This window comes from Euwallacea similis, chromosome 5 (assembly GCF_039881205.1).
Source record: "Euwallacea similis isolate ESF13 chromosome 5, ESF131.1, whole genome shotgun sequence".
Lineage (NCBI taxonomy): Eukaryota > Metazoa > Arthropoda > Insecta > Coleoptera > Curculionidae > Euwallacea > Euwallacea similis.
Window position 1 is genome coordinate 2998837 of NC_089613.1, and position 12084 is coordinate 3010920.

The following is a 12084-nucleotide window of genomic DNA, read 5'->3' on the forward strand; positions in this document are numbered from 1 at the left end:
AATAAAAGCTTATCGTACGTTTCATATTTTTTCTTTGCTAATACAACTGTTCAATCACGAATCAATTAACTATTTAATACTCATTGACTTTAACTAATTCATTTTCTTTCTGTATTCTAAAGATTTATATTCTTGTAAATAGGCAAATATGCATTTCCCTTGAAAATGACATCGTTGCCTCGAAACTCTTTAAAATGGGGTGGAAAATTTTAAATAAAATTCCTTATGTTTCAAATCATTAACTGCCATTTCAGCTGCCTGAAAAAAGATAAAGACGTATCTTTCATTTGTTAGAAATAAAAATTAAATTCTTGTTATAAAAGCGCTAATTGAATTAACTTACATTCCTCACACATTCTATCGAATCAAACATTAGTGCTTCAAGTGTGTCTCTAATTTCGACAGTCCATATTTTTTCCAATGTTCCTTGTTGGAAATATTTGCCTATTAGAAGTACAAAATGGCAACTTCTTTCCCTCATTACAGAATTCGAATTTCTCAGAAATTCTCCCAAATGAAGTTGATTTTCTTCAGTTTTTGGCTCATTTAGGACTATTTTCTCTACAATTTCGGTGTTTTCGGGCAATCTCCGAATAGTTTGAGTAAGAATTGATATAACGTCCATTGATATTCTTAGTTTCCGTTTTGCTACAAGGAAGAACTGGTATTTGAGTACACACACTATTCATTTTCCTTTCCCTGTATCCTACCTAATCTCAGTAGCATATTAATCATAGAGGAAACATTTAATATAACAACAGCATCACAAAATTGCATCAAAAAATCGTCACTCAAATGCACCAAATGACACACTAACATGAGGATGTGTTCCAACGCTTGTAAATCCTCATTTTCCAATTTATCTAATGGCTTATATGTATCAGCAGATTTAGATTTTAAAGGGTGTGGTTCATCGTCGGATGAGCTAGATGATGTAAGGGATACATTTGACTTGGGGTTACGTAATAACAGTTTTGAGGCATATATTAAATTGGGAACCAATTTCACCTCTAAATACACCTATAAAAATTGAATGTAGGTATAAGTATGTTATTTTTTCTTCTGTTTATTTTATTATTAATACCTTTTTCACCTGTTCAAGAGTTTCTTCCGAAGTCTCCTTGACAATAAAAGCTATAGATAATAGTTTTGCCACGCAACTTGAAACTTTACTATTTGAATTTGAGTTTCTCAATGGAGACACTATAATATTTGTTAAGTTGGGTTGCATTAATGAAGACAATTCGCCGTTTACTACTTCTTGAATAGATCGCTGTAAAAACACGATCCATTCTTCAGGTTCCATTGGGTGATTTTCTTCAATGAAGTTTAGTTTCTCCTTAAAGCCTAAATAATACATTTGACTATTGAACTAACACTTGATTATGGTAATTTCACCTACACTTGTTTAAACCCTCTACTAAATCCTGGGTACTACAACCGCTTCTTGCGGTATCATCTTTCCATATAGGATTTACAATTCGATCTTCAGTCTCTTGTAAATTATCTTGGGAAGATGTATTTTCCTTTGATACTTTTTGCTCGTGTGACCTTAAAGGTTCTTTTCTTCTTGCTCCAGTTGAATTACCGTTTTCACAACTATTTTTATTGCTATCATTATCAGACTTTTTTAATTTGTCTTCTTTGAGGTGACTGCAGCTGTGTGCTTTTTGGTTATCTGATACTAGAGGAGTCGTTTTGGGTATTGCACCTCTAAATAAAACCAACAAAAATGCGTATTTATTCCCAATTTACGAGTTTCTAAGCTTACGTTAAATGTTTTTGACAAATACTGTGTTTTCTTTGCCGCTCTTTTGCTTCTTGCACACTAGCGGTCATTGAAGACGTCAACGGCATAGTCGTTCCTGACTTTGTCATAAGAATATGTCCTTTTACAAAGGGATGACTTAATATCTGATTCCATGTCATTCGCTTGGAAGGGTTTTTTTGCAATAAGCCCTTAAAAATGTATACAAATTAACTACCAAAAACTAAAATTTTTATACTGGCTCACCTTTAAAAAAGATGTGCAATCTGGGGAAAGAAACGTGGGCCACTTAATGGGTTCAGTCTTTATTTTCCTAATTAAATGCAAAATAGAATTTGTGCAAAACGGAGGAATCCCCATTAAAAGCTCATAAACGATACAACCTAATGACCACAAATCTGCATTATAGTCATAGGGCAGTTCATCTATAAGTTCAGGGGCCATATATAAAGGAGTTCCTAAAATGATGATTTAGTAACAAGAGAATACCTAAGACTAAAACAAAAATAAACCTTTAATGGAAGTGAGAACATGCGTCCCAGTACTCATATTTCGAGCAAATCCAAAATCACATAACTTTGCCCTATTTTTTAGGTCAACCAAAATGTTCTGGGGTTTTAAATCTCTAAAACTGAAAGTAATTACTGTTTGTCTAATGTTTTGAAACAAGCTAACCTATGTAATACCCTGTTAGAGTGGAGATAATATAGAGCTGACAGCAAATCCCACACTATTTTTTGGACTTTATCTTCAGTCAAATATCCCTCTTTGCTTAAAATTCCAGTAAGCTCTTTGGGTGCAAATTCAGTAATGACTACAATCTAAAATTGCAAACTGAGCATTTGAAAACTAAGACAGCAGCAAAGACTTGTTTTGCCAAACAAATTCATATTTTATTAATTTTTCCATAGGTAGTCTAGCTCTTTAATTTTAGGAAATGAATGGAGGAACTTTTACATTTATAATTGCTTAAAAAAATTCAAGCAATTTACCTCATTTTCAGTCTCAAAGGAATCTAGCATTTGAATAATATTGGGATGATGTAGATCACGTTGGATTTCACATTCTTTTCTAAATCCCTTCAATTCCTTCGCAGATCGGCCTCTCTAAAATGAGAAACATCTCAACTAAATCATTGAGTATTTTGTTGAGACAACATTACGACCATACAAGATTTGTTCCTGATGTATATAAAAAATACTTTCTTATGATCAAAATGTAATCAAACATTTTTTATACTTCCCACACTGTATAATAAATTTCAGTTCAGTTGTCCTCAATGCTAGAGTTGGACAAAAAATTATTAATAAACTTTTCCCACTTACTTAAATGTGCTTGTATATTATGTAGTATGTATCTCAGACATTTTTGGATAACCTAAACTATTTCATAATTTGAATCACCTAATGCAATTATTAGTTCCGATTAAGGAGGTTGCACCTTGAAATTCACTCGACACTCATCATAAGTCTTAATTTATACATATACTTTCAATACATTCTAATTATCCTTATTAACAGAAATAATGCCTTTATACCTTACCTTACTGATTACTTTCAGGGCTACGAAACTTTGTGTTGATAACTGTTTGGCTTTGTATACTCGTCCAAAAGATCCTTCGCCTAAAGTACCTATAACGTCGTACTTATCCATAACAAGTATATGTATTTTCTTAACTTGTTCAATAATCGAGTAAAAAACGTATTCACCGATTAAGAAATTTAAAAACTTTGTTTATAACACACAATAAACATAAACAAGGGTAATGCTATGTTAGTGGTTAAAATATTGAACTTTATATTTGAACGTCTGTCCACGTCCTTGTTCAGTTTTACGCAAAAGATGTACTCACTTTTTTAGTACAATATAAAAAACATATGAGTTTCCCCAGCTTTACCAACCTTCCTTTATCTGGATGACTGCATTGTGGTATGAAAATTTCGATCTAGAATTGTCTTTAACTATAAATTTCGATATCATCATGCATGAGTGCAATAAACGAAACAACAAAATAATTCCCTAGTGACATCACCAAATAGTTCATTTCGTTTTCAGCAGTACAATAAAGACCCTTGCTGGAAATGTACTAATGTCACCTTATCAGCTGTTAACTGTCTTTTTTTGTATTTTTTGGTTAATTAAGATATATCGTTATTTTAACGTTTGAATTTCATTAAATTCCATTAATAACAGAGAATAAGAGCTTTCTTCATTATTACAAGTAGAAATGTCTGAAAAAATAGATGCCAGAGAAGTCTTATCATATTTGAACGAATTGGGATACACGAATATTTCATCTGGACAATTAAAAGAATTCATTAAAGGTAAGTACTTGAAATTCAATACAAAACCAGTATATTACTAATTATAATTGAATATTTACTCCATGGCTTGTACTAAAATGCCTATAGAATATTTTTTTAAACCCCTATACACTATCAAAAAAAGTAAAGCAACTCTTGCAGTAAAAGAAAGTTTTTAGGGTTATTATACTAATCAGAATTCACATAAATAAAAATTCTTTCTGTTTAAAGAGTTATAATAGATTGTTGTCCCAGATGATATAACACTATTTTCAAATGTCAAATAAGTCGGTTTGTAAAGTCAGAATATTGAGTTAGAGCTGTAACATCAATCATTATGTCATTTCTAAATGACAGCTTATCCTAAATAAAATTTACTTATTGTTTTAAGATATGTTTCTCTTTGGGGTTATTTAAAGTGGTACTGTATTGTTTTATATTTTATAAAGCTACAATTTGAAAATTAGGTTTCTTATGCTAAATGATATATGATATATGGTATAAATAGTGCCCACTACATGTAGGTCTTCTCCATTATAATTTTTTTAATTAATTTTTTCTTAATATCTCAGTGTCAAATTTATCATTTTCCGATATCAATACATTTTTCAAAAATTTGTTATTGTGACATTGTCGTGTTACAATGTGATTTTATTTATTTAACACCCTTAAGTATACATAAATATTCATTAATTTCAGACTTAAAGAAGGTGATTAAACACGAGTCCTGGTATGGAGAAACATCTTATAATCAATCCAAGAGCTTGGACCCAACTTATAACACATATCCGACTGGCTTTAATAATAATAAATTAAATATTATTAGTGAAAGTGACAAGCAATTAGATAAGGAGAACATACGACCAAGTAACCACAATGCAACTGCCGATAAACCACCCGAAGCACAAAGAGAACAACACATTGCAGTTCATATATTTGAAAACAAAAGCCGGAAGCAGGTCCATCATGAGCACTGCATTCATGTAGAGAATACAAAAACTAATGATAAAAATTCAAAGGAACTTAAAAAGAAGGTTACTCAGAATGTAGGGATTGACAGTAGTTCAAGACCTGCTACCACAGAATCTACATTTAAAAGTATTCCTGATTCTACTAGAGAGCCTTCTCAATTACAAGCGAGTAGTTCTCAAAGCAATAAACATATGAAATCCAGTGCAACATGTAAGTAAATAATATTGAGACTTTAAAGCAGAAAATCAATTTGTAAAACTTGTGTACTTAATCCATAAAGTGTGTGATATTTATATTGTGTTAACTAAATGGTCACATCTAAATAAAATTATAGAACAAGATTTCTATGTCTGAGTAAGTAGCAAAGAATCTATATTACTAATATTATAAGTTCACTGTACTATAATAATAACATATAACCAATAATAAGATAAACCATAAGTTATTTAAGTGGAATTTAATTAAATTGTCCTGTCTCTATTTTCTTCATGTCCAAGGGTTCCTTTTTCTAGTTATTCGGCCGTTAATGTCAAGACCTTGTGTCAATAAATGTGATCCAGTAGCTCTTTATCATTATTATCAATCACAATGGAAAAGGACAAAGATTCCTGGGCAGGATAGTAGGGATGATCTAAGGTGGGCGATTCGGACTAGAATGTTGAGCGGACCAAAGGTGAGATACTAGTTTATTAATCTGAATATTACTTTTTTCTTATTGATTTAAATTTAAATGCTAACGTTAAGGAATTTTGTTTCAGGTGGAAGTAAAGTCGAAGTGTAACATTCCTAGCTGCGGCTGGTCTAGGTGACGAAGGATTTTACTCTAATTCTAAGATTAGGATTATTTTTTCGATTAGATTAACCATAAATAATTTGATATTGTTGACAAATTTTCTATTTAGAGAACAAAATTATATTATATTATTTGACAAAACATAATTTGTTAGGCAATTTAATACTGCACAGTTAACCAATTGAGTTTGGCAAATTACATTCTCCACTTATACCAACTGGTTTTGAAGGTTTTCGCAGAGTCATTGTATATTCATGAAACAGACATAGATGCTGCTAGAGGCACCTAACTGACTACAATCAAACGCCAAATGAACTCATTAACATAACTTCAAGTTTTGTCACAAGTTGCGAATATTTTTGACATGATATGAAATTATCTAATTCAAACATAATATTGTTAAATAACATAAATAAACAAGTACACACTTTGTTTTAATTACTATAAAAAAATGGACCATTGATTAGAATAAAGGATAAAAAGCTACGATAAGCAAATTTAAAATTTAAATGGCGCTCCAAGGATCCGTCAAAAGCGAACTCGCATCAGTTAAAGACGAATGGTACTATCGTCGGTCGGAACTCTGTGATTGGTTGTGCAATTTGCGTGTATTCAACACGTTTCATCTGCTTAAAATATCGTCATCATATTAAAAGTTTTCGGGTCATCACTTGGGATAAGGTAAGGTTACTATTTCATCATTAGAAGCATTATTCCAAAGGAGAATCTACGCCTTATATTCGTTGCTTCAACATTATACCTGCCTATTGTTGATTCGGCATTCAAAAAGCCGACGACCAGCTTGGGTGTGCCGGTTACCTAAGTTACCTTCTTCGAATCGGTACCCACGTGCTTATATTTTCCAGCGTTGTCATATCAGATCGTAATTATCAAGTCCTTAGTATTGCAAAGATGCAAATGGAAAATAGCGCCTAATTTCGTTTATACATATATTTAGTAAAAGTATTATTACAATAATTATAAGCAGAAGAGAGCTTTTGTTCCCAAGACAGAAAGTTAATGGCATACTTAGGTGTTAATAACCCCGAAAATGTTGTATGGCGGACCATCAATTTTTTAACCTTTGAAGTGAAATGCCATCAATTTCTTTGCATCGTAGGAGACGCATCGAAGTATCTCATTTAAATCCAGTCATCTTAACATTGAAAAAGTAAATTAATTTCGCATAACCAATTTGCTCGAACCTCGATGGCTGATTCACTTTACTACAAACTTGATGAATGTATCAGTTTCAATTAGGTAGTTGATTGTCCTAGAAAAGGAAGAAAAACTTAGTGTAGAAGAGGTGGTTGTAGAAGATCGCTCGACGATTGAAACAATTAATGAAGGTCTTATATTAATGGTTGGACATACATATATACAGGGTATTTCAAATTCGACCCTCACCATTGGGATCTCGGAAACTAGAGGAGATACGAAGAAGTTTAAATGGGGGCAAAGTTGCGTAATCTAACGCTTGATTGAATACCATTTTCAAAATTTTAATTTTCCGAGTACTTCCGAAGATATCCGAGAAAAACTAAAAATTGGAGAATCCATTTTTATTTTTTTTTAGTGTTATTTGACAAGGAAGATGAAATCCGTAAGCACATTTTCATTGCCACTTTTTCTCAGCTATACGATGACATATTCAGATTTGCCATCCGACGTTTCGTCTTTCGGCTACTATTATCAACTTTATTTTTACTTATGGGCGCCATATTGGATTTTTCGACAGAAAAATAGTGCGTTTCATTCTGATTTCATTGATATAAAACTTCTTATATTTTACTTTTTTAAAAGCCGAAATATTAAAATAAAAAGAAATATTACATAGTTGGCCTTGACTTCATCGAAAGACTTTCTTTTGTTCGCGTTATATGACAGAACTCCTCAAACAAGATTAGAGCGTGCGCAGATTTCCAATGAAAATGAGCTTCAGAAATGAAGAGAAACGAGATATGTTAAGACTTTATTACAAATTTGATAGAAACAGTACGAAAACAGCTCAAATGTATTTTGAGTTACATCCGGAAAGACAACAGCCGCATAAAACATTATTTAAAACTTTGGATCAACTCCTTGGTGGATGGACTCCTTAGTGTCAAATAACACTAAAAAAAAATAAAAATGGATTCTCCAATTTTTAGTTTTTCTCGGATATCTTCGGAAGTACTCGGAAAATTAAAATTTTGAAAATGGTATTCGATCAAGCGTTAGATTACGCAACTTTGCCCCCATTTAAACTTCTTCGTATCTCCTCTAGTTTCCGAGATCCCAATGGTGAGGGTCGAATTCGAAATACCCTGTATATAAATTTTGCAAGGGAACGAAATTCTAAATCAACCGATGTAATAGAAAAGCAAGCTTTTTTGCACTATTATATCTGGCAGGAGTATTCCGAGGAAATCACCGACACTTTTTGGATTTTTGTGCAAGTGACAGGCTAGGAATTGATCTTTTTAAAATGGCTATGTCACAAAAACGATTTCCTTTTTTTATAAGGAGCATTCGATTCGATGATAGGCCTACACGAAGGCAAAGAAAAGAAACTGATAAACTGGCAGCCATACGACAAATATTCACCCTATTCAATGAAAATTGCAAATCGCATTATATTCTCGGTCAAAATGTAACTGTAGATGAAATGTTTCTGCTTCCTGCTTTTCGTAGACGTTGCGGCTTTCGACAGTATATACCGTCAAAACCTTCAAAATATTGTATAAAAATGTTTAGTTTATGCGACGCAAAACTATTTTATATCACATTTATGGAGGCATATTGCGGTCTACAACCAGAAGGCTCATATAAAACAAATAATTCGTCCGAAAAAATTGTCCTAAGACCTGCTGAATCAATTTATGGCAGTGGAAGAAATATTACAGCAGACAACTGGTTCACGAGTCTGAAGCTAGTGAAAGCACTTGAAGAAAAAAAGCTATTGTACGTGGGAACTGTACGGAAAAACAGAAGAGAATTACCGCCAAATCTTATTATACCAAAAAATCGCCCTAGATATAGCAGTGTGTTTGGTTTTTCCAAAAACGAAACTCTTGTTTCATCGTGTCTCCGAAGAGAGGTAAAATAGTTGTGTTGCTATCAAGTCTACATGTTTCCTGTGAAGAAGTGGCAGATGATACTATGAAAAAAGCCGAAATAATAGATTTTTACAACAGTACTAACTCGGGTGTGAATGTTGCAGATAAACTCTGCGCCACATATAATGTAGCCAGATCTACAAAAAGGTGACCAATGGTAATTTTCTATCATATGTTGAATGTGGCAGCGATTAACTCACGATTAATTTTTTTTGGGGAATGGAAATTAGTATATTTTTCGGTAGGAATATATTTAAAAAAAAAAGTTTTTAATTTGTTGAAAGAACATCTAGAAAGAAGGTCATAAATTTCAAATTTGCCCCCCGAATTAAAAATCTTATTAGCAAAATATAGGCCCGAAGCGTCAGCCAGAGAGGAACTACCTGGAGCTACCGCACAAATAAGAAAAAGATAATGATGTAAACCGTACTATAAAAAAACACAAAAAGATGCAGACAAAGTATTTGTGCGAAAAATGTAATGTTTATTTGTGTTTGAGTCGACACGTAAGAACAATATGTCAAAATTGTTTAGAAGAAAAAACCATAATAGAAACAGAAGAGAGTGAGTAATTTTCGTTTATTGTAAGCAATATCATTTTTTAAAAAGTATCTAAATAAATTTTAATTGGTTAAAACTTTTTTATTTTTCTTAATTAGTCTAAATATAGTTGTAAATTATGCATTTTAAAGCACTGTGTATATCACAAACAAGGAAGTTATTGTTCATCATTTGATTGTATTTTAAACGCCTTACAATTATAAAAAATACGATGTTTATTAATGCGGGTCTCCCAGACCCACAGCGACTAAGGGCGCTTCATCAGCTGACGCGTCTAATGGAAAGTTAATATTTTTACGCATTAAAAAAAGATCTCGCTTACGTAAAAAATGCCAATTTATGTAGTAACTCTTAGTTCTAAAATTAGTGAAAATCGATAAAACCATTTAACAATTATTTCAGAAAATGGTAATAATTTGAAAAGTTTGGCGCCCTGTAGTGGCAAAACGAGGCAATATTAAATATAGGTAACTTTGCCTACATCCCTTATTTCTGGTGAAGGAATTTTTGGTCAAGCATCGTACTGTTATTTCAGGAATATCCTATATAATTAATAAGTTACGCTACTCAGTATCATAAATCAATTTAGTTCAAAACCAAAAGTTTTTCCTTGCTATAACTGATATCACGGGATTTGCACGACCTTGCAGTACATTGAACTCTAACGATATTCTTTAAAACTACCAATAATAATAATTAATCATTAATATTACAAGGTGCATATGTGTGTGTGTGTGTGTATTTTTGTTTATGTATTGCATATCGCACCAAAATGGATTATGCTGGATTGAAAATATTAATAAGCTTTTGGGCGTTGCCAGCCCGTTTACCCCAACCCCTTATTTATACCAATTCTAGAGGTTTAGCCGTTGTTGGACACCTGAAAATGGAACAACATTTACCATAAACTATATTTCTTCACTATCTATACAATTCAACACATTTTTGCCGCTATAACCAATACCGCTAAACGGGAAGTACATATGCATCGACCAAAATTGTGGATAGGTGTGTCTACGATCATCTACCTTTGAAAGTGAAAGTGCTCCGGTACTCAGTACGTTTTACGGCCATAACTTTTGAAGACCCTCTCCCCCGAGCACAATGACCTTTCAGCGATATTGTTGCGTCAAAGAGTTGTCATAATGATGACGATATCTACTGACTGCGTAATGAAGAAATTGAATATGGTTTGAGAGATCATTTATGCAATGTCCGAAAATTGCTCTCGATTCAGTAATGACTCAAATCATCTTTTTGTAGAAGGGAAAAAATTGGTTACATGCTTCTGAAACTGCGTGAAACTGAGTAGCAATACCTTTTACACATCATCAAAAGTTTGTCGGGAGGAAAAAAGTAATTAGGTATTTACTTGGCCGTCATGATCAGGTAAGTACGTATTTCATCACGGATCTGCGTTTCAGGCGACAAAAAAGTTCATCTCTCGATGAAGCGTTTACTCAGCCGAGAGATCTTCAAGAGTCACTTGGGTCATTGTCCGGAACCGAAAATAACTGGCAAAGACCTGAGCTGCTGACATAGCGCCATCATCGTCAGTAGGTCAGTGGCTCACAGCGCCAGCCCATTCGTTAATAAACATAATTGCAGATTTACATACAAAGGACTTAGTATCGGACTGAATTGGACACCTGAATGTTTTATGGTACTTGGAGGGGTAGATCTTTGCTGGATGTAGGCAATTTCTTCATAAGTCTGTTTTGAAGTTTTGACATAGGATGTTTGGCTTTTTAGAAGTAGCAGGACTTTTGTAAAATATAAGTGCAATTTAATAAAGGAAGATAACTAGAGTTTTTGAGATATAGATAATCAAGGCTTATTCATTTATTTTTATGTCATCCTGGTCGTATTTTTCTTTCCAAAATCGTCTGTCAGGAAATTAGAGTTCGCTCTTCAATTTAAAAAATCATTTCCAATTTATTGTTTTAATCATTTTCAGTCATTCGTCAAAATATAAAGTCCAAGAAATTATAATCACATCCTAATGTTGTGTGGCCTATATTTTTGAAAATAATTTAAAAACTGTATCAGGTGTAGAAAAATTCTAAAAACTAAAAAGTTCTAAATTGTTAAGGAACATCAACGTTTTGGAAATAAATGCTCAATAACTTCCTACAAAATGATTGCTGGGAAGTAGAGCAATAAGCCTATTGTTTAAATTTTGTAAATTACTATACTTTATGCAGTTCCGCCCTTTGGAGGTGAAAATGTAAAAATATTTTGATCTACATACAAAATATTAACTTCCTATCAGTTTTCAGTTAGAAGTGGTAAGTGAAAACAATTTGGAATTGTCGATACAAAAAAATTGCTTTTATAAAATGTTTTTTTACTTATTTAACTCATTTAGAGGTTTCATTTTTTCGTTGTATAAGAGGGTAGGATTGCTAATTTGTGGAACGCAATTGGGGATATCATATGATAAAGAAATTCTTTCATACACATACATTTTGATTCTGTTAAAAGACTAAAAGTCGCATTTTTATTATATAATATTATAATTTTTTTATGTAGGCCATCATTAGCACATATGTTCACGTGATGGACCTCTTGAAATTTTTTTAAGCACCT

At 32.5% G+C, this 12084-nt stretch overlaps 3 protein-coding genes across 4 annotated transcripts; 2 read left to right on the top strand and 1 right to left on the bottom strand.

The window, feature by feature from the left end:
• Positions 1 to 112: 112 nt before the first annotated feature.
• On the bottom strand, positions 113 to 10948 carry fu (STKc_STK36 domain-containing protein fused). 2 transcript variants are annotated; one of them, XM_066390251.1, is made up of 11 exons: positions 10868 to 10948; positions 2761 to 2874; positions 2444 to 2589; positions 2281 to 2393; positions 2015 to 2226; positions 1772 to 1959; positions 1403 to 1713; positions 1085 to 1347; positions 711 to 1020; positions 344 to 648; positions 113 to 258 (listed from the first exon to the last, which is right to left on the bottom strand). In XM_066390251.1, exons 2-11 carry the CDS (start codon positions 2788 to 2790, stop codon positions 190 to 192), a joined length of 1947 nt encoding a protein of 648 aa, XP_066246348.1. In that variant the 5' UTR covers positions 2791 to 2874; positions 10868 to 10948; the 3' UTR covers positions 113 to 189. The 2 variants fall into 2 exon arrangements, with proteins under 2 accessions (XP_066246348.1, XP_066246347.1); XM_066390250.1 differs by lacking the exon at positions 10868 to 10948 and adding an exon at positions 3311 to 3514.
• Positions 3977 to 6184, top strand: Hyls1 (Hyls1 centriolar and ciliogenesis associated). Its single transcript, XM_066390270.1, has 4 exons — positions 3977 to 4092; positions 4771 to 5253; positions 5556 to 5716; positions 5802 to 6184. The coding sequence occupies exons 1-4, from the start codon at positions 3996 to 3998 to the stop codon at positions 5850 to 5852; spliced, it is 792 nt and encodes a 263-aa protein (XP_066246367.1). The 5' UTR covers positions 3977 to 3995; the 3' UTR covers positions 5853 to 6184.
• LOC136409277 (piggyBac transposable element-derived protein 4-like) lies at positions 8304 to 9349 on the top strand. The gene is made up of 3 exons (XM_066390687.1): positions 8304 to 8859; positions 8925 to 9081; positions 9289 to 9349. Exons 1-3 carry the CDS (start codon positions 8304 to 8306, stop codon positions 9347 to 9349), a joined length of 774 nt encoding a protein of 257 aa, XP_066246784.1.
• Positions 10949 to 12084: the final 1136 nt, after the last annotated feature.

What these genes read in the sequence shown, in the direction of transcription:
- fu (XM_066390250.1), bottom strand. Translation starts at nt 3,421, where the DNA reads ATGGATAAGTACGACGTTATAGGTACTTTAGGCGAAGGATCTTTTGGA. An exon ending in AGTAGAGGGTTTAAACAAGT is followed by an intron (nt 1,348 to 1,402) that starts GTAGGTGAAATT and finishes TGTATTATTTAG; the next exon opens with GCTTTAAGGAGAAACTAAAC. An exon ending in CTCTTGAACAGGTGAAAAAG is followed by an intron (nt 1,021 to 1,084) that starts GTATTAATAATA and finishes CAATTTTTATAG; the next exon opens with GTGTATTTAGAGGTGAAATT.
- Hyls1 (XM_066390270.1), top strand. Translation starts at nt 3,996, where the DNA reads ATGTCTGAAAAAATAGATGCCAGAGAAGTCTTATCATATTTGAACGAA. An exon ending in TATGAAATCCAGTGCAACAT is followed by an intron (nt 5,254 to 5,555) that starts GTAAGTAAATAA and finishes TCCTTTTTCTAG; the next exon opens with TTATTCGGCCGTTAATGTCA. An exon ending in GAATGTTGAGCGGACCAAAG is followed by an intron (nt 5,717 to 5,801) that starts GTGAGATACTAG and finishes ATTTTGTTTCAG; the next exon opens with GTGGAAGTAAAGTCGAAGTG.
- LOC136409277 (XM_066390687.1), top strand. Translation starts at nt 8,304, where the DNA reads ATGGCTATGTCACAAAAACGATTTCCTTTTTTTATAAGGAGCATTCGA. An exon ending in AAATCGCCCTAGATATAGCA is followed by an intron (nt 8,860 to 8,924) that starts GTGTGTTTGGTT and finishes GAGGTAAAATAG; the next exon opens with TTGTGTTGCTATCAAGTCTA. An exon ending in GTAGCCAGATCTACAAAAAG is followed by an intron (nt 9,082 to 9,288) that starts GTGACCAATGGT and finishes AGCAAAATATAG; the next exon opens with GCCCGAAGCGTCAGCCAGAG.